At 45.0% G+C, this 20906-nt stretch overlaps 1 protein-coding gene across 1 annotated transcript in view; it reads right to left on the minus strand.

The window, feature by feature from the left end:
- The window catches only part of LOC111971563 (catenin alpha-2), a 121609-nt gene extending 107547 nt beyond the window's left edge, over positions 1 to 14062 (minus strand). The window contains exon 1 of the mRNA XM_023998397.2: positions 13913 to 14062. Coding sequence (XP_023854165.2) covers positions 13913 to 14050 — 138 coding nt within the window. The 5' untranslated portion in view covers positions 14051 to 14062. The remainder of the gene's footprint in view (positions 1 to 13912) is intronic.
- Positions 14063 to 20906: the final 6844 nt, after the last annotated feature.

The raw sequence follows: 20906 nt of genomic DNA on the forward strand, positions 1-20906 counted from the left end.
GTTTGGGCAGTTCTTGGGCGAAAGGAATGMTCCCATTACCAAAGGAAATCAGATTGGATTTCCTGGGAAGCTTCTCTTTTTGACGTTTGATTTAGACCCAGTGATTCAGTGTTATTCAAAACAAGGTGAATCACTCAAAGACAATAAAACATGTACACTTCAAATCTGCTAAATTAAATATCATAATTTCATTGTTTTTTTTTTATATTTTTGGTCTTCCTTTTTCAGTCTGTTGATTTATTATATCTTTTTTCTATTCTAAGAATCACTTTTTGTCACCTAAAATATCGGCGATAACTATCAGAAGATATATACATATATATTTTTTTTTTGTCTGTCCATTTCTTTTCTGTTTCTAYGGTGGCCTGTCCTATTGTTTTTTTTGTGATTCTCGGCCTAAAATGTCAGAGGAAATGTATCTATCATCGGTGACAAAATAAGTCATTTTCTCTTTCATACAAGCTCTCTGGGGTCTAAGTGCTTTCCTCATTTATCCATCCCTCCCTCACGCCCAGGTCTGTTGTTGGTCAATTCATTTCAATAGACAAAGGGATGAAGAGGAAATTGAAAATGATAGCACATATTACACCTATAGTTCTCAAGGTCTTCGTAAGAACCACAACCACTGCTGGTATTATTTCCCCCTTAGTACGTTTCCTATTATCCAGCACACAGCATCTATCTCCTCACAGTGAGTATCTTTGTAGTGTCAGCGTAAACCCAGATGACTGAGGTGTGGAATTCAGATGCCTGTGGGTGTGTTGGTGGGTGTGTGTGGGGGGTGTGTGTGTGTGTGTGTGTGTGTGTGTGTGTGTGTGTGTGTGTGTGTGTGGTGTGTGTGTGTGTTGTGTGTGTGTGTGTGTGTGTGTGTGTGTGTGTGCGTGTGTGCGGTGCGTGCGTGCGTGCGTGCGTGCGTGCGTGCGTGCGTGCGTTGTAACATTGAGTCTGTCAGAGAGTGATTGAGGGATTGATCTGATGCGAGGTAGATGTCAATGGAGATGCCTGTCGTCGTAGGCAGGTGTGCAGTTCTAGTGTAGGTGTATATATGGTCCTGTATGAGTGTGTGTGTGCGCCTGTGTGTTGTGTGTGCGCGCTCCAGTGTCTGCAAGACAGTTAGGGGAGACAGAGGGCCCCTCTTCCATCCTTCGCTGGGCCATGATGGAATGGGGATAGACTTTCATTYAAGTTTCATGGCAAGCTGGAGCAGAAGGCGAGGGTGGAGAACAGGCAACTGAGGGCCTCCAGARACATTAGTGGCGTGTCTCATGTTTACTTTGCCCTTTCAGACCCGGGCCTCGACAAATCCAGGTTCAAATAGTATTCAAACTCTTTCAGATATGTTATCGATGCTCGATCGAGCTCACCGGGCGCAATGGCAAACACCGAACCCCGCCCATCGGGCACTTACAGCAGGCTTGAGCAAACACTCCAAAGGCTTCGGGAGATTTCAAATGTTTTTTTTGAACCCAGGTATGACTGCTGCTTCCTGTCACTAACGTGCGAACATTAACTGGGGCACGTCAGCAASACGGTGGAACGTGTGTGCATCCCGCCATCGTCAATTACTGGGAATAAGAACARGGTGAGATAGACAGACAGGCCTGGGAAACATGTAAGCATAGAAATAGAATTAACGCTGGTCCACCCATTCACGGTGCATTGAGTTGAATGAGAATGTCCCTTCTAATAATTCTATGCATGTCGCCATCAGACATTGTATGTGGCGCTGTCGCTATGTGTCTGCTTCGCTACACAAACCAATTTCTGTTGGTGTCTGGTCGCAATATTTTGTTTACGTCCTGTCTCGTTTTTTGGGGGATGAAGCATAAGGACCCAAGTTGAGTTTCTGATGTCCTTGAGTAATATGAAGCGACGATTAAAATTGAAAAGATTTCCTTCCCCMTCTCGATATTATTTTTCAGCACAATTGCCTTGAGTTGACTAATGGTAGTGTGTTATATACTTTGAGTATGAGCTCTCAACCAGCCTCTTCACACATGAGTCCCAAATGGCACTCTATTCCCTATATTGTGCACTATGGGCAATGGGCAAAAGTAGTGCACTATAAAGTCAACATGATGCCATTTGGGACACAGCCTGAGAAGGATGTTTCCTCACAAACACACCTTGATCCATCACTGATGAGATTAAACAAATGGCGTTTGAAAACCATGACAGCCATTACGAGAAAATGTAACATGTCTAGACATTTGCACTACATGTCTAGATATGTTTGGGCTCCCGAGTGGCGCAGCGGTCCAAGGCGCTGCATCTCAGGGCAAGAGGCGTCAGTCACTACAGTCCCTGGTTCTAATCCAGGCTGTATCACATCCGGCCATGATTGGGAGTCCCATAGGGCGGCGCACAATTGGCCCAGCGTCGTCCGGGTTTGGCTGGGGTAGGCCATCATTGTAAATAAGAATTTCTTCTTTACTGACTTGCCTAGTTAAATAAAGGTTATTTAAAAATACTGCACACTGCAAGATCCACACCAACCAGATCTTGAAGCACAAACAACTATACATTAATCAGACCCTCTTCTTCCTTTGTTGTACTTCATCTCATATAATCCACTTAGTGTAATATCGGAGAAAACATGACAGGAATTCCCCCGGCGTGCGTTCGTCGCAGACGCGTCTCCGCCATTGGTTGAAGTGGGTAGTGGAACGGTGGAAGACTATTCTTACACCTTCCTCTCAATGCGTTTGCATCTGGCGGTTTTGTCTCCAAGCTTCGTTATCTACTGTTAGAGAGACAATTTTCCTGCATGGGCATCTTCTTCACTGACCTTGCGCGCGCCATTCCACCTATAATTTACCCTCGGGATTGCGTGACTCAAAGCCCCCCCCCTCCCTCCCTCCCTCTCTCTCTTCACACTAAAATGGCCTTTAGAGGAGAGGGTGTCAACTGGAGGTGATATTGCTAACTGGGATATTTCTGGAGGAGGACTGGGCTAATGTACTGTGGCTCATGCAGTCGGGACTCTCCAGGAAAAGGGCATGTGGCAGTCCGAGTTTCCCAGAGCCGACATCTGGCCAGATCTCAAGTCGTAGGCTGATTTCTCCCTCCCTCTCTGTCTCCATTCCAATACTGTTCCCATCAAATCCTCTCTCCCTCCCGACCTCTGACCCCCCCCCCCCTTTCTCCATCCCAAACCTCTCTCCCTCCCGACCTCTCTCTACCTCCCTCCCTCTGCCCACTCTCTCTCTTTCTCTATCCCTCCCTCCCTCTGCCCTCTCTCTTGTCCCCGCTGGTCCACAGGGACATGGGCAGGACATAATGGGCCACTAAGTAGCAGTTACTGTATTCTAGATTGGAGATGAAAAGGCTAATTCCGCACGCCGGCCTTTCAATTTGGGGCTAATCGGTCCTTACATCTCAAAACCCTGTGGCAATGCAATCCTGGTTCAGGCCTGGGTAGTTTGGGTTCACTTAATTGTTTTAGATATCTAGGGAAAGGATACTAGTAGACTATAAATAGGTCTAAGTACTCTCTATACACTTTCTCTATTAGATACACAATTGAACCCTTGTCTTCATATTATTACATTATATATTAATCAAATTAATTAAGAACGCTTCAAGTATTAAGGACCAACATTTCCTAAAATATACATCAATTAGCTGTGTTTGTTCCTGCATTTAGGTTACCTTCATACTTTTCTAAGAGAGGACTATTATTACTAGTCAAGTAATAATGACTGACTTCTCCCGTATAGATTAATCAATGTTAGGTGTGTTTGTTCCTACATTAAGGTTTCCATTATGCTTTTGACCTTTCATAATGAATGTATTCCCTGCCACTTAAAACAGCTTCTCCCACGCACGGGGACAATAGGAACGCACAGCTCACATCAGCGACAGAGCAACAAGAACATGTCTCACAATTATTTCATTCGCTGATATCTGCTAGCTGGATATGCCTCACGGCAGTAGTGATACTAGGTCGACATTCCTCAGGCATTCACGTCCATTTGTTTAGCCTCGAGCGTTAGAACCAATCAGARATGACACATCAGATCTACCAAAGGAAACTCTTTAAATATGTTCCAATACCATAACTGAAGAAGTGGTGGTTTTCAAACTGACATATTGGTGACTGGGATCGCTCTCTGCTAACTTTCCCAAATTCTCAGGACTCTGGATTTCCTGCTTATTCCCTTCTAATGCCGGGAATTTTTCAACCGAGATTACAGGAAACATTGGGATTTTTTTTTTTTTTTTCGTCAGTCAGTCAGTGTTGCTGATAGACACCAAGACTATGGCTGCTCCAGTCCCAATCCCAGTTGCTGCGATGTATTAGCTGTAGCCTGTGGCTTTATGGATCTGATTACCCTACAGCACAGTTAACGATTGCTGAGCACAGGAGATTTCTGACACCGTGTGGAGGATGGATCTATTTTGTGTTCTGACATGTATCTATCAGATGTAGGTGTCAGGCGACCGCAGGTCACCTGGAAAACAGGTGTGACCGGTGGATTACAGGTGGCGAGACGCCAATCTGATAGAGTTCCTTTTCTGATGACGGATTCTTTAAACCTCGGAGTAGACCTAGCCCATCTTAAAATAGTATCTTTAGCGGGAGATGAAAAGAGGGCTGAGGGGGTTGGGGGTGTAGGAGGAGGGGGGGGGGAGTTGATGTATCTCTTTCTCAATCCTTCCAAAAGCTGTCTCCTGCTTCCCATCTCCTGCGCCCAGATTTCCTCTGAGGCCCATAACTCCTGAGCAGAGCAGGGATTAACCATTTGCCCAAAGGTCTGGGTCATCACAAATAGACTTGTTCCAACAGCCATCCATCCGCCCGCCCCCCCCCCACCGCTGTCTCTCGAAACGGCAGCTTAATGCACTCCGCGCCCCGGAATAATATTTACTGCCGCAGTCAGTCTCGCGGCGCGACGCTCCGAAGGCCGATCCGATATTGGTTACATTCAACTCCCTTATCGATTCTGTATAATCATCGACAWTTTTTTTTTCTTCCTCCCTTCGCTGTCTCCGGTCTTTTCTCCCTCCCAGTAAGGTCACTGCTTTAAATCTAAAGGACGGCGAGTTAATGAACTGATGCRGCAGGAATTAAAACAGCGTTCCAAGTCCTCTTGAGTTAAGGGGGGCAATATTTGAATAGGGCACGGAGAATGACACAAGTCTGTTCACAGAGATAATTAACTGCTACTTTGAGATTGTAAATGGGAATAGTGTTGGTGGTATTGATAGGTCTTATTACTGCTGACTACATAGAAAATGGACAGGGGAGATGTGTGCTTCCATGTACCCTTAAGATTACAGGTTACAGTCTATTAGCCTTTGACTGATTTTGGTTTAGTCCAGGTTATACTATAAAGAGAAACACCAATGAACAACATGGACAGCTGCTTTTTCACTTTTCACTTGTATAGGGCAATGGAATCCATTTAAGACACATTTCTTAAAGGTCGCCCTATATGTGCAGGAATGACTAAGGCTTGAAAGACATTGCTATTTTATGGTTTCTAAAATCCCAGCGATAGTAATCGTCTATGATAAAAATCGAATATCAAATGTGGAACTCGGCGGTGCCTTTCAACCTCATTCATTAAAACACACTCTCTTTTTAAACCGGGTCCTATTGTAAACAATGCATTATTAATGGGAGCTAGCGTTCAAATATTAGGAAATAGAAAAAAGAAATTAAGAGTAGGGGCGAGAACAAATGCTATTCAAAGCAGGGAGTTGAGGGACAAAAGCACTACAGGGGTGTGTAATATTATCATGGGACGTCGTACTGCAGATAAACTACAGCTAAAACCAGGGGACCATTGAGGCATCGTATTAATGAGGACAGGCAGGGGAACAAGACAGGGTGRGAGAGAGAGAAAGAGAGAGAGAGATGGACAGAGAACGAGAGCGACAGAGAGACAGAGGTGGGGGTGGAACTGGTGAAGCAAAAGTGGCTGCTTTGAAGTGGGAGTCAAAGTACAAGAAAAGGGGAAGGAGGTGAAAAAGGGGAAGATGGGGTGGAAGAGGGGGAGGGGTCATGACTGCATGTGGTCCATGAAGGGGGGCTAGGGGGCCAGTTCAGGGGACACAAGGCCAGAGAAGGGGGTTTGTCTCTGGATTTTAACCACATAAGTCATTTTTAAACCGGTAARCAGCATGGCAACCTGCATGGCTGTTAGCTTCAACTTCTTATGGCTGGGGGCAGTATTGAGTAGCTTGGATGAATAAGGTGCSCAGAGGTGCCAGAGTAAACTGCCTGCTACTCAGTCCCAGAAGCTAAGATATGCATATTATTAGTATATTTGGATAGAAAACACTCTGAAGTTTCTAAAACTGTTTGAATGACGTTCCCGGAGATAATACAGAACTCATATGGCAGGCAAAAACCTGAGAAAAAATCCAACCAGGAAGTGGGAAATCTGAGGTTTGTCRTTTTTCAACTCATTCCCTATTGCAGATATTGGAACAGAGCTCCCTCTCATGTGAACACGCATGGTCAGAGCATGGTCAGCTCATGGCAGACCTTACTCATTCCCTTCTCCTTCGGCCCCATTTCACAGTAGAAGCATCAGACAAGGTTCTAAAGACTGTTGACATCTAGTGGAAGCCGTAGGAAGTGCAACATTACCAATATCCAACTGTATCTTCAATAGGAGCTGAGTTGAAAATCGACCAACCTCAGATTTCCCACTTCCTGGTTGGATTTTTTCTCAGGTTTTTGCCTGCTATATGAGGTCTGTTATACTCACAGACATCATTCAAACAGTTTTACAAACTTCAGAGTGTTTTCTATCCAAATCTACTACTAATARTATGCATATTCTAGCTTTTCTGGCTTTGTAGCAGGCCGTTTACTCTGGGCATGCGTTTCATCCGGACGTGAAAATACTGCCCCCTACCACAAAGAAGTTAATTCTATCTCTATTTCTGATTTTTGTGACTCCTCTCTTTGGCTGGAAAAATGGCTGTGTTTTTCTGTGACTTGGCTCTGACCTAACATAATCGTTTGTGGTGCTTTCACCGTGAAGCCTATTTGAAATCGGACACTGTGGTGGGATTAACAAGGAGTKTATCTTTAAAATGGTGTGAAATACTTGTATGTTTGAGGAATTTTAATTATGAGATTTCTGTTGTTTGAATTTGGCGCCCTGCACTTTCACTGGCTGTTGTCATATCGATCCCGTTAACGGGATCGCAGCCATAAGAGGTTTTAAACAGGTAGTTCTACAGTAACATGCTGTGGCTAATTTGTGAGGGAAAACCCCTAACCTATCTCATACACATTATCTGAAACATTCAGACCATAAAGGATGCAATACTACTGACTTCGACCCATTGTGAGAAGAAAGAAAAATCGGTGAAACAAAAATAGCAAAACAAACTAGAATTCTTTCAGACAGACAAAAGGAGTACAGAKGCAGGCACTGATTGGCCGGTATAGAGTTGAGAGAGAAGAGGGCAGAGGTARCCATCTTCAGAAGGTCCTGCACAGAAACACAAAGGAAAAAGGCCCTAAGGATGGGACCGTAATGAGTCTCTCTCCGGAGTGGCCTCCTGCCAACGTCGAGCCAAGGTCAGGGACGGGACCTCGCTTCAACATTGGAATAGTGATGGACCGCAACGTCCTTGTGATGTCCAATGGGGGTAGCGTCTAAGCTAATATACCACCGCCTCACAATAATAATTAAATAAATGTTTCCCCCAGAACAGAAGACGGGAGGCAATTTGATAGCCGGGACTAAATAATGTTCATCCTGTGTTTCAGTTAATGAGAGCGTGTCAGGGTTTTGGTCAGCGCTAATATAATGGAGACTGAGAGCCTTTATTGTTTAATGAGGGAGAGATAATTAAGAGGGTATCAACTATAGTGGAAGAAAAGGAACGAGCGAAGGAGGGAGAGAAAGAAGAAGGGGAGGGAGGGAATAGCGGCGGCTTTGGTCTTTGAAGACGGACGAGGCTCTCCTCGTTGGAAGTCTTTCTGGGGCGGCGGGTCAGTTAGAGGTACGACTCATTACAGGAGTGTTGGGATTTGATGAGAGCTCTGTAGCCACATCCCTAGCCGACCCTAACATAAAGGAGGGCAGCTGGCCAACAGAACCCTAACACAGAGAGGGCAGCTGGCCAACAGAACCCTAACACAGAGAGTGCAGCTGACCAACAGAACCCTAACACAGAGAGGGCAGGTGGCCAACAGAACCCTAACACAGGGAGTGTAGCTGGCCAACAGAACCCTAACACAGGGAGTGTAGCTGGCCAACAGAACCCTCTATTATTTAGTTTCTCTCTTTTACTACTGTCCTATCTCTGTCAATCTTTCTCTGTCACTGTCAATCTTTATGTAACTTTCCCTCTCTCTCTCCTTCCCTCCCCCMCTCTTCCTCTCTCCCTATGAATAAGTGTCTACTACGGCTGAAGTTGGGCAACAGGCAGTACAATATCACAATGACGAGAAGTGTAGCGAAAGCTTGTCATACGCCATATATCCCAAACCCCAGCCACAGCCAGTTAGGTCCTATTCCTTGGCCAACTCACAGAGTCCCATTTCCCGCATGCCAAAAATGTGTCCCATTCCATAATATTAAGACCAGGAAGTTTAAATAAAGAGGCTGATGGGGATTGGAGGGGGATGGCGAACCAGAGAGAGCGAGTGTGTTCCTAACTCCAAAAGCCCCAATCCAATTTGGGCTAATTAAGGTCATACAAAAGCTCATCATAAATATTTTCCTTTCTACAGCGCCAAGGTCTACTGAATTATATTCATGTCTTCTTTTTCCCTTTGCTCTCCGGTCGTCTCCCGTCCCAGCCAATCAAATTATTTTGTTGGTAATTAGAGGCTTCCTCTGCCCTGGTCGGGCAGGTGCTAATGAGGGTGATGCGATTAAGGAGGGCGTGGGGGTTGAACTTGGGACTGTGCAAGGTGATCAGAGGGCCTGGGGAGAGTGGCGAGAGGGGGAACTCAGGGCCCGAGACAGACAAGATCAAATACAGACAAAGCAGGCTTGATGAAGGGCAGGTCCAACATGGTAACAACCCCTTTGATACTGAMCACTGATCAATGTTGACCTCGGTGAGTTAAAGAGGAAGGGAGCAACCGGCTAATAGCTAACACTCCTTTCTTCAGTAGGATCTAGCAGCATTGGCTTCACGTAGTGATGATGACAAAGGCGATGACAAATGACAGTGACGGCAAATGACAATAACTTTCGTTAACACACAACTTTCTTAGGGAAAATGGATGTGTGGGCAATTTCTGCCAGGTATGTATATCAAATATGTATAGCAGTTTCTGATGAGATCACAGAGATTTAGAGATACATAGATGAAATCTGATTAAATCATGCCAACACACAGCCATTTATTTGAACATAACCTACTTCCATACCCATACGGTGCTATCAAACATACGGTGCTATCTAAAGCCCGGTGTACACTACACAATTTTGGCCCCGATTTAGCTGTCCCAGACAAGTTTTTGAGATCGGCGACAAAAAAAAACATGTCGTCGCCTACTCGGGGCGCGTTGCCTTCCCCGACGCTCGTTTAATATGAGCAGGTCAGAGACGCAATCTGAGGGCTACCGATCTCGTATTGGAGCATGTTTGGTTTTATCGGCACAAAATCTGCAAAGCTCTTGTAGTGTGAGATGTGCAACGACACGTTTTGAGAACGGCGATCAGCAATAGCCAATGAGAGCCCGCCAGGGAAGAAGCCAGTGAGATGATGACGTCATTTAGCGTCACCCAGAATGTGTGGACTCTCAAGCAGAAGCGGTGACTACTACTAGTATGCGTTTGTACTTTATCAAAAGCCAACGTGTCAAATCGTTACAGCTCGGACGTTCACAAGCAATGTTACTCAATTGGAAATGTTGGCTAGCTAGTTCAACTCTGTACGGCAAGCGTGATTGTCTGACTGAAAACGTTTATAAAGGCTGCTTTGAGCCACATCTCGTTGTAGCTACGTTAAACCTAATCGCATCATCACATCATTGCTTTCGCGAGACAGCGTGGTATCGACAATCCTCACGACCAAGTGAAGAATCTTGTAGTGTGTGACCCMCTGTCTGTGTCACATCGTTCAGTGTGCACACCACTATGTTGGCAACACACAAAACACTACAGGAACGTGAGAAACTCAGCGGTTTTAAGATTTTGAAAGTTGTCGAGTGTACACCCGGCTTAAGTACCTTCACTTAAACTAATAACACCACATGCCATTGCCCATTCATCCATATGTGTATAATGCACACTTAGAACATACTGTGCCATCAAACAGAAGGGAAATGTGCATATAAATACCATCATTAAACTAATATGGTGTGTGCTATTGCTATCCATCAATTTGTCCATGATGTGCAGTACTCTCAGACACAGTGCTATGAAATGCGACTAAATACACTTTAATGAACCTACATTGAACTAACACGTTAAGCCATCCATCTGTATGGAAAAAATGTGTGTGGTGTATGTGTGTGTGTGTGAGTGAGTGTGTGCGTGTGTGTACATTGGGTCAAATGCTAATACAGGCAACAGCCCAGGATTAATATAAATGACCTTTCATTCAAAAGAGTCATGAACCCCAACCATTACCAAGCGACACAGACATAACGTATGTGTCATGTATCTTAAACATCCCTGTGTGTGTGTGCGTGTGCGTGTGTGTGTGTGTGTGTGTGTGTGTGTGTGCTTGAATCTGTGTGTGCTGCCCTGTCAGACTCTGCATTCTGCCTGGCTGACTGGTGTTTCCAGGCTAAATGCCCTTCTAATAGCCCTTCATTTCGGCTCCACTACAGCAACTGCAAATAATGTAATAACCTTCACTCCTCCTCCCCCCCCCCAACTGTCTGGGAAGGAGCCACTGGTATGTCACGTAGTATAAGGCCAATGAATGTGTGTGTGTGTGTGTGTGTGTGTGTGTGTGCGTCCGTGCGTGCGTGTGTGTGCGTGCGAGCCTTCAAGGAAGGGGACCGTGCTCAGATGAAAACAAAGAGGTTATACAACCACATTATCATCGTAATAAGGCTAAGGGCAGATATCTCTCTCTTTCAGGCTGAGTCCCAAACAGGCCCCCTATTCCCTTCACAGAGAATAGGGTACCATTTAGGATATAGGGTGCCATTTAGGATACAGACTCAGTTTCTCTCCCTAACTGCTCTGAGTTGACAAAAACACTTGAAGCAGGAACAAAGTTTCTGTTCGTGAAACTTAAATATAATAATATCCACCGCGTAATGGGATGACCTTGAACGCTGCCTGTCCGTCTATCAAAGAGCTCCACTTGCATTCAGTTTCGAATAATTTCTGTATTCCTCTATTACATTACAACGAGCATAGAGGGAACATCATGTAAACTCAAGCCCAAATTGAACTGAACATTTTTCAGGAAGAGAAGAGGTTGTGGAGTGCTCGAACCCAGCGAGAGAGAGCGAGAGAGAGCAAGAGAGCGAGAGAGCGAGAGAGCGAGAGAGCGAGAGAGAGAACGAACTCAGCCTCATGGGGGTGAACGGGATCTCCTTTAGCCGACGCCAATGGCGACAGCTAGTCTTGCTGGGGTCCGACACATAATGAAAAAGACATTACAGACAAAAATACTTTACAATTTCCATACATTTACAAACACGTGTGTGTTGTGCGTTGACTTGAAAGCATGTGCGCTCTGTGCGTCGTCTTGAATTCATTCWGGATTTGGGGACTGTGAAGAGACGTTGGTGGCATGTCTGGTGGGTAAGTATGTCTRTCAGAGCTATACGTAGGTTGATTATACAGACAATTAGGAAWCGTAAACACAATAATATTTCTCACAAAAASAAGAATTGATGCAGTAAATCTAGTCAACCCTCAAGCAGGRAAGACTGGCATGCATGTTGTTGATGTCCGTTCTGTATGTGTAGTTAAGGGCRAGGCGTGCTGCTCTGTTTTGAGCCAGCTACAGCTTTGCTGGGTCTTTTTTCGACTGCACTTGACCATATTATCCTGGACAATAATCAAGATGGCAACAGAGCCTGAACAACCAGTACAGTTGATTTTTGTGTCAAAAACACAGAACATCTTTTTATAAAAGATACACCCATTTTTTAAAACATTTTAGTCATTTAGCAGACACTCTTAACCARAGCGACTGCATATATTTGCATATATTTTCACATTTGATTTTCTTTCATACTGGTCCCCCGTGGGAATCRAACCCAGAAACACGGAGCTCTACCAACTGAGCTACACAGGACCCTCCCCATCTTCACACCGACTTTGTCAATATGACTTGAGCGTGGCAATTGACCATCCAATGTTATACCTAGGAGTTTAGCTTCCTCAACTCCAGGAGAGTTTAAGGTCTTTGAGAAGGTTTTGAACCAAGTGCAATGCTTTTAGTTGGATTTAAGACCAGTTTATTATTAACACTTATTCTGATACTGACTGTAACTCCTTATTTAGAATTCACTGGCTTTGGGTGCTGACATGTAGAGTGTGGAATCATCCGCGCACATGGTCATTCTAGCTTTGTGTAAGACCAGTGGCAAAATAGAGAAGAGTAACGGCCCAAGGACACTGCCCTGAAGGACACCGCAGTGTTCATATCTGATGTTAGAGAAACATCCATTGAAGAACACTCTCTGGGTTCTATTGGCTAAATAACTCTCCAACCATGTGATGGCAGGTGTCGGAAAGCCACAGCAAGTGAATTTCTTCAATAACAATTTATGATAAATAACATCAAGGCTGCACTGAAATCTAACTACACAGCTCCAGCTATCATCTTATTATCCATGTCTTTTAACCAATCATCAGTCATCTGAGTCAATGCAGTACAAGTTGAGTCCCCTTACATGCATGCTGGAAGTCAGTAATCAACTTGCTCTCTGAAAAATACCATTGCATTTGGTCAAGCACAATTCTCTCCATCAGTTTACTAAGAACATGCTTAGTAAAGGGTGATTTATTATTTTTAGGCAGTGGAATTACTTCAACCTTGCCAGGCATCCGTGACTCAGAATCAATCTCCACCCTCCCATCAGATGCCCCAAGACTGGKCATCTTGGCCTAGCTGTTGTTTTGTAACTGGCTATTTTGAGACTCGACCAGAACAGAGTGCACTTTGCCTGCCTGTCAGAAAGGGGATTCCGTCCCAAATGGCAACCTATTCCCTACATAGTGCACAGCTTTTGACCAGGACCCCATAGGGTTAAAAAAAATATATATAGTGCACTATATAGGGAATAGGGTGCCATTTGGGAACCACCATGAGCTGTTTGATCTAGACATAATAGAGAGTGTGTGAATTATACGTGTCTATGTGAAAAAGGTAGCGCGTGGGTGAGAGCGTGTATGTGCATTGCGTGACCATGCATCAAACAACGGTGTCTGTTCCTTACTAGATCAAGGCTACATCAAGGTGTGCCTGGGGCTGGTCTAGTGCTAGTGCCGCTGACCCACGGGCCACGTATGTTCCTGCAGTCAGTGGTTCAAACTCTCATTCCGACCACCCACTTTCTCTGCTATAGCCTACACATATCTATCTTTAATCTGTCAATGAAACTTGAAAACCCCTTTAAAAAGGTATGTGAAGACTGCACCTCGTATGTCTGCTTCACAGCTCTCTTATTCAATGTCATGACAGTGGGGCTTTCTACTGGTAACGTATACATAGTAATCCAATAAGAATTAACTTCTGACTGTGACCTTTWGAACTCTGACTAACAAACATTACTGACCAACACACGTTGCATTTTGAGCTGCAGTAGCTAGGTGGAAGCTTCCTTGACATTTTCCCTGCTCTCTCTCTTGTACTGYCTGGGAATGCAGTATTGACATCCTATACGTCCACGTGGTGTCTCAGATAAGCACATCACGGCTCTGCAGTACAAGGGGCAATAAGGAAGGGAGATTGGGTGCGYGGCATGGCGAGAAAGACCAGGGGGACGAGGGGGRAAATTGTGACTTACCTCGACCAGCTTGTTGGCGTGCTCGCGGAACACCTGCGCGTACTCCTTGACCTCCTTCTCGTTGCCACTCTTGGCCGCCTCGATGAGCACCAGCAGCGGCACGTTGGTCTCCAGGAACGAGTCTGAGATGTGGTCCATCACCGCCTTCCTCAACTGGAGAGAGAGGGACAGAGTGTGCTTAACTTCGTGTTTACTAAGTGTTTAACTTTCCATGCAATGAAGTATAACATATTTATCATTGAATTGAGAGCGGGGGCGAAGAGAGAGAGAGAGAGAGAGAGAGAGAGCGAGGGGGAGAGGTGGGGGGGAGAGGGAGGGGAGAGAGTGAGAAAGAGAGAGCGAGCGAGGTGGGAAAGAGAGAGCGAGCGAGGGAGAGGGACAGCGAGACAGATAGCGAGAAAGACAGAGAGCGAGAAAGAGAGAGAAAGCGAGGGGAGAGGGACAGAGAGACAGAGAGACAGAGAGCGAGAAAGAAAGAGAAAGCAAGGGGAGAGGGACAAAGAGACAGAGAGAGACAGAGAGCGAGAAGAGAGAGAGAAAGCGAGGGAGGGGACGAGAGACGAGGAGAGACAGAGACGGAGAAGGAGAGAGAAAGCGAGGGAGAGGGACAGAGAGACAGAGAGAGACAAGAAGAGAGAAAAAAAAGGGGGAAGGAAGGACGGGGAAAAGAGACAGAGAGACAGAAGAGAGAAGCGAGGGAAGAGGGACAGAGGGACAGAGGGACAGAGAGACAGAGAGAGACAGAGAGAGAAAGGAGGGAGAGGGACAGAGAGACAGAGAGACAGAGAGGGGGATGAGCAAACAGAAAGAGAGGATCAGCAGCAGCAGGGGTCGTAAAAAGTAAAATGGCTGCCCACGAGGTGTTATATCCCCATGAGACCTTTTACGAGGCAGCACTTCCGACTTATATATTTGTTTATGGAATCGTTTTGCCAAACTGGCAAGGAACACAGTCTTTTCCCCTGCTAAATGGACACGATGGTATTCACAGTCTCTTCATATCGGACAGTGAAACAGACTAGTGGGTAAGAGTCAGTACAATGACAGTAGACATGTGCTTTATCTTACTAAGAGAAGGACTTGAGCATATGGACCCTTGGAGGCTAACAAAGGCAAGCAAGCACGCAAACACACACTCGGAAGGAAGGACAGACGCACACACACACACACACACACACACACACACACACACACACACACACACACCACACCACAACCACACACACACACACACACACACACACACACACAGACAGACACAAACTCCCATCCAGTTAAATATTTTTGGAGTAGCAGTTCAAAGGAGTCAATTGACTAGTCTTGTGAAGTTTAATTTCACGACTATCAGACTGAAGCCATTTGAATGAATGAGCAACTACGGTGGGGACTTCACTTTAGTTTCTGATGCCATCGTTCATAATTAGGCTATAAAGAAAACATTATTGCACCGCGTTCCTGGTGTTAAAGAACTGCAGATTTAGAGGGGCAGCGAGGGAGATATGGGGGTGCCGGTGATTGGCAAGGGCATTTGGCTCCTAACCAGCAATAATCATCAGTCAGTCAAGCGCATTCCCACACGCACGCCCGAACGCGCGCGCGCACACACACATTAGACACTGAAACACACACACTCACCCCATCCACCGACCAATTAAAATCTTAACTGCCAAGCCACAGYGGAGGGACAGTAATGATGAATTATGGCTTGTGGGGGTTTTAATCCATCACTCTGGTTCTTTGAGGGGAGACTAGGAGTCTGCCTCCTCAAATTGATATTTTGCTGCACTACTATTGGCCAGAGCCATACGGACCCCGGTCAAAAGTAGTGCATGGCATAGGGAATAGGGATCCATTTGGGAGACATMCTAGAAGCCGGCCAAGAGCTGTAGGACATGACAGGCCTACATAAGCAACCCAGCTTTAGCCAAAATCCTGTGTTCAACAGGTGGGAAATGTTTTAACACTACAACCACCTGGCCTTTCAGCCTATAAGTACCCGCTAGAGAACGTTGCCGGGGCGACCCTTTTAGCATATGGACCAGATGCATATCAACCCACAAGGTGCTGTAAACATAAGCACCGATGCTTGGTAAATAGTTTATAAACGACAAAGGATGAATTGCTTGAAGAAATATTGACGGAAAATAAATCAATACAAGAATAGAAACAATAGTTATTTGTTCAGTTCGAGTCAAGGACGTGTTTTGTATAATTCTACAAAGTCCTAGAAAAAAAACATAGGCCTATAGCCTAGTTTCCTGTTTTCCCTTACAATAAAAACATGACCGTGTAATCCATTTGATCAACTTTATTTGTCGATTCGATTAGTAGTAGAGTTCAAGTAATCGATAAAGTCCAGTTACAGCTTCGTTTGACAAAGTAGAAGTGAAAAAAGATAATACTAATATTAATAGAACCAGAATAGGACCAGAACCAGCTGATGTGCTGTATTCCTAAACAAAAGCATCAGTGCATGAACAATTGTAAAGGATGAATTGCATAAATAAATAGAATATTCACATTTTCTGCTTAGCAACCAGAGCAATGCTGCCGCGCGCACGGTCATGTGATGAATGCATTGACAGCACGGAAATAGAGCTGCACCTCTGATATTATGACAGTTATTTGACAAAGGCTACGTGTCATCGAAACTCCAGAATATGCTCTTTCTGACACTAGATAGAAATCACAATGTTTTACCTGCATGTGACTCTGAAGGAGGATTTGATAAAGCGATGGTCCGTYCCCTGCATCTGTAAATTTCACCCATCTCTTCATGTACAATTTGACTGATAGGCCTAATATTGTCACTCATTAGATTCTTGTCAATTTWATCTTGTCTATAGGCGAACTYTTATTATGTGTGAAATACRTTTAGGTATAGTTTAGGTGCAGTTTCGTTGGGCCGGCTGTGCAGGCTGACTGGCATCGTTTGTTTCCCGCTCCACAAGTTGGACAGAATCAAGTATATGTTTCTCATTATTCTAAAGGCCTACTCTAGTATGTAGCATGTTTTCATTTGATTAGTAAGAGAGTTACGGTAAATAAAACAGTGATGTAACAGCTTATTTTTTCAAAGTAAAACATAAAAGAGAATGGTATTAACCCGCAAGGCGCGGTTAAATTATTAACATGATTGCCAATGCTGATAAACAGGCATAACAAACTCATCATTACACTATTGTTGTTCTAAATTAAATCAACCTCTTCACCCTCCTTATCATTCAGTTAGGCCTCATTTAAATTTGATTGTGAAGTAACTTGCACAATTATCGTCCATTCCATCCATTTGTCATTCATTCAGTGGGCTGGCATTGTTTGCTTCGCTGTGGATAGAGTCAAGGATAAGTTTAGCATTTTTCTAAATGCCTCCTGCCACGCGTAGCATGTTTTCGTTTCCCTTACAATACATGTGATTAGTAATAGAGTTATAGTAAATCAAACAGCTTATTTTTACAAAGTAAAACATAAAAACAGAATSGTATCAACCCCCAAGGCGCGTGGTCAAATTATTTGCTGCTGATTAACAGGCATAACACAAACTCATCATTCTACTATTGTCTTTCGAAATTAAATCAACCGCTTCACCCTCCTTATCGTTCAGTTAGGCCTAATTTAAATTCAGCTGTGAAGTAAGGTGCACAATTATCACCCATTMATTCATTTGTCATTCGATCAGTGAGGAGAGAGAGAGACGCTGTAGCGCCTGGCTGCGTACCAGCATCCTACAGCACATTGTCTCGGAGGGTTAGGAATAGGTGTGGAATTTGTGATTTTCAAAATTCGGGACAAATTAACATTAAGGAAAAGTCAGGGAAGGAGCAGGACATAGCTTTTGGGGGGGGCAGATTTTTTTAATTGACCAAATCAAACGTCAGCGGCCGTTGGCCTGTGGCGGTTCTTGTGTCCCGTGARAAGTTCAGATTTGGTTTCACGTTGCAAAACGTTTTTTTCTACGCTGTGCTTGAAACGCAGCCATTTGTTCGAAGAAAAGAGTAGGAAAGAGACTTCTTCCGTATTGCAATCAATGTGCCGTGTTCATTTGGGTTGCGGGGTACCTGAGCATGAAATTCAGAGAGAGATGGGAGTGCTCTCCTAGTTAATGATCCATCTCCCCCTGTGCCAATAAACTAATCTAGGACTTTTAATGAACTTTAGCCTCCCCGTTARTAGTCTTTAATAAGTGTTTTTGATTTTCAGGACTTTTCCCATTGGTCAGTGTGCTATAGCGAATCGAATATATCGAATATATTTCATCATTTATCTGTATATCAACCATACAATATATATATATATATATCATGTTGGAATAAACTCATATATATCTGTATACATAGAGGCAGTGTCCCAGATACAGAGTAAGCCTAACTCTGGACTGAAAATGGAGTATATTAGACGGAATCTGTTCCAAGAAACCACCACCTTGATGTTATAATATTGGTTAATTAGTACATGTTAGATTAAATAGTATTGAGCAATTAGAGTGGAGTGTTAGACTGAGACTGAAAGAAGAAGGGATGATACAGTAGAGTGATTTTCCTCCTCTTTCTCTCCTTCTCTCCTCTCTGCACCATCAGCATTCCAATGCCCAAACCCCACAGGACTCCCACTTCAATTTCAGCCATATCTCTCTCTCTGTCCATCTGCACTCTTTGGTTCTATGTAGGGTTGCAAAGGCGAGCATATTACTAGTAACTTCGAGGTTTACCAGTAAACTACCAGCATTTTGGTAACTTTTGAGTTTTGAGGGGAATGTATTCCAACTAGTGGCCTTTGGGTACTCCAGATTATCACAGGTGTCTGGTATTATCTCTGGCCTCCATGTGGCCTTAACCATGTAAAAAAAACACATTAAATATCAAAATAGATACAAAAATAGATTGACAAGCTGTAAACATTATCTAAATATAAACAATCAACTTAGTGAACAGCATTGGTGTTTAATATAAGGGTTTCACATGTATTATTTACTATGCATTGTGTTTTTGTGTTAATGTTTTGGCACCAAACTTGTGGCAGTTGTGAAAAAAGTCAATAGTTGGAAAAGTTGCAGAGTTAATTGAAAATAATGGCATTGTGATTAACATGTTTTTCTCATTATTTAGCATTTTCTCTCGAACCATCTATGTCTATCACTAGAAACTCATAGACAATATGGACACAGATCCATATTAATATTTATTCTAAAGTTATTCAGTATAAATTACAAGTTACAAAGTTACTTAATTACAAAATGACTGAATGTCTTCCTCTCCCCCTCTGTCCGTTCGTGTGGGAGATGGACCAGGCGGCGTACGTAGAGTTCACATTTTATTAGAGAAGTGAAATTAGAAGAAGAAAAAAACAATAAAGACAAAACCGTGACGACATCGCTACTCACAGGACTAAACATAAAACAATATCCTAACCACAGGTGGAAAAATGCAACTTAAGTATTCCACAATTAGAGACAACGATAGCCGCTGCCTCTATTGGGAATCATACCAAACCCTAACATGAAAACAACCTAGAACCCCACATAGAAATATAAACTAGACTAACCCCTAGTCACGCCTGACCTACTCTACATAGAAATAAAGGTCCAGGACGTACCCCCCCCCCCCAAAGTGCGGACTCGACCGCCAACACGAAAACAAAAAGGAGGGTTAGGGGGGAGTCTACGTCGGTGGCGGCTCTGGTGCGGAGCGAAGTACCGCTCATCCGCGGATCTGCCAGATCGGGGGCGGTCTGGTGCGGACGAAGAACCGCTCATCCGCAGATCCAGCCATGACCAGGGTGAACCTGTGCCGGACTGGACCTCGCGCAGGGGAGGCTCCGCCAGGAGCGGGACTGGATGCTGTGCCTGCATGGCACCAACGCAAAGAAGATCTGGCCTTGGACTGAACTGGACGCCCTTGCTCAGACTGGCATCGGCGCAGGGGAAGCTCGCGCATGGAGCTGGAGGTTCCGGACCGTTGGACCGTCGAGGGTTCCGGACGTTGACCGTCTCAGGAGGTTCCGGACCGAGGACCGTTCAGGAGGTTCCGAACCGTGACGTCTCAGGAGTTCCGGACTGGACGTCTAGGGGTTCCGGACCGGGACGTTCAGGAGGTTCCGGACCATCTGACCGTCTCAGAGGTTCCGGACCGTGACATTTCAGAGATTCCGGCTTGTGGGGCCGTCGCGGAGCTCTGGACTGGGACTGTCGCCGGAAGCCTGGTGCGTGGGGCGGCACTGGTGGTACGGGCTGGTGACAGCACCTCAGGGTGAGCGCGGAACAGGCACAGGACGTACTGGACTGGGGGGCGCACTAGGGCTGATGGTGGGACCGGTACAGTGGCACCGGAATAGTGACACGCACTTCAGGCGATTGCGGGGAGGAGGCACAGGACGTACTGGTGGGGCGCACTTCAGGGAGAGCGAGGTAAGGCACAGGACGTCATGACTGGGAAGCGCACTTGAGGGAGAGTGCAAGGAGCAGCACAGGACGTACCGGGCTGTGGAGACGTACTGGAGACCTGGTGCGTATAGCCGCGTCAATTGTTCCGGAACTTACACACTTCTCAGGACGAGTATGGGAGCTGACTCAGATGGCACAAACTGACAACACGTTCCTTAGGCAAAATCCGTGCTCCTCCACCAACTCACAAATCTCCCATTTCTCTCTCTCCGCCAAATTCTCCCTCTTCTCCAGACTGGCTCTGGTCACTCTCGACTCGCCAACTGCCATGTGCCCCCCAAAAAAATATTGGGTCTTCTGTGGCTTCCTCCCCGACTTCGTCGCTGTCCCTCCTTCGCTGCTTCCGCTGCTTCGCCTGCTTCCATGGCGGCTCTTGTTCTCTGCCATTATTTCGTCCCAAGTCCAGGATGCTCTTTCCCTGATCTCCTCCAAAGACCAGGATGCCATCTCCTCCGGGCACGCGATTGGTCCTTTGTTGGATGGATCATTCTGTCACGTTCATGTGTATTTAATTAGAGAAGTGAAACTAGAAGAAAAAAAAATAAGAATAAACAC

This window comes from Salvelinus sp. IW2-2015, linkage group LG13 (assembly GCF_002910315.2).
Source record: "Salvelinus sp. IW2-2015 linkage group LG13, ASM291031v2, whole genome shotgun sequence".
Lineage (NCBI taxonomy): Eukaryota > Metazoa > Chordata > Actinopteri > Salmoniformes > Salmonidae > Salvelinus > Salvelinus sp. IW2-2015.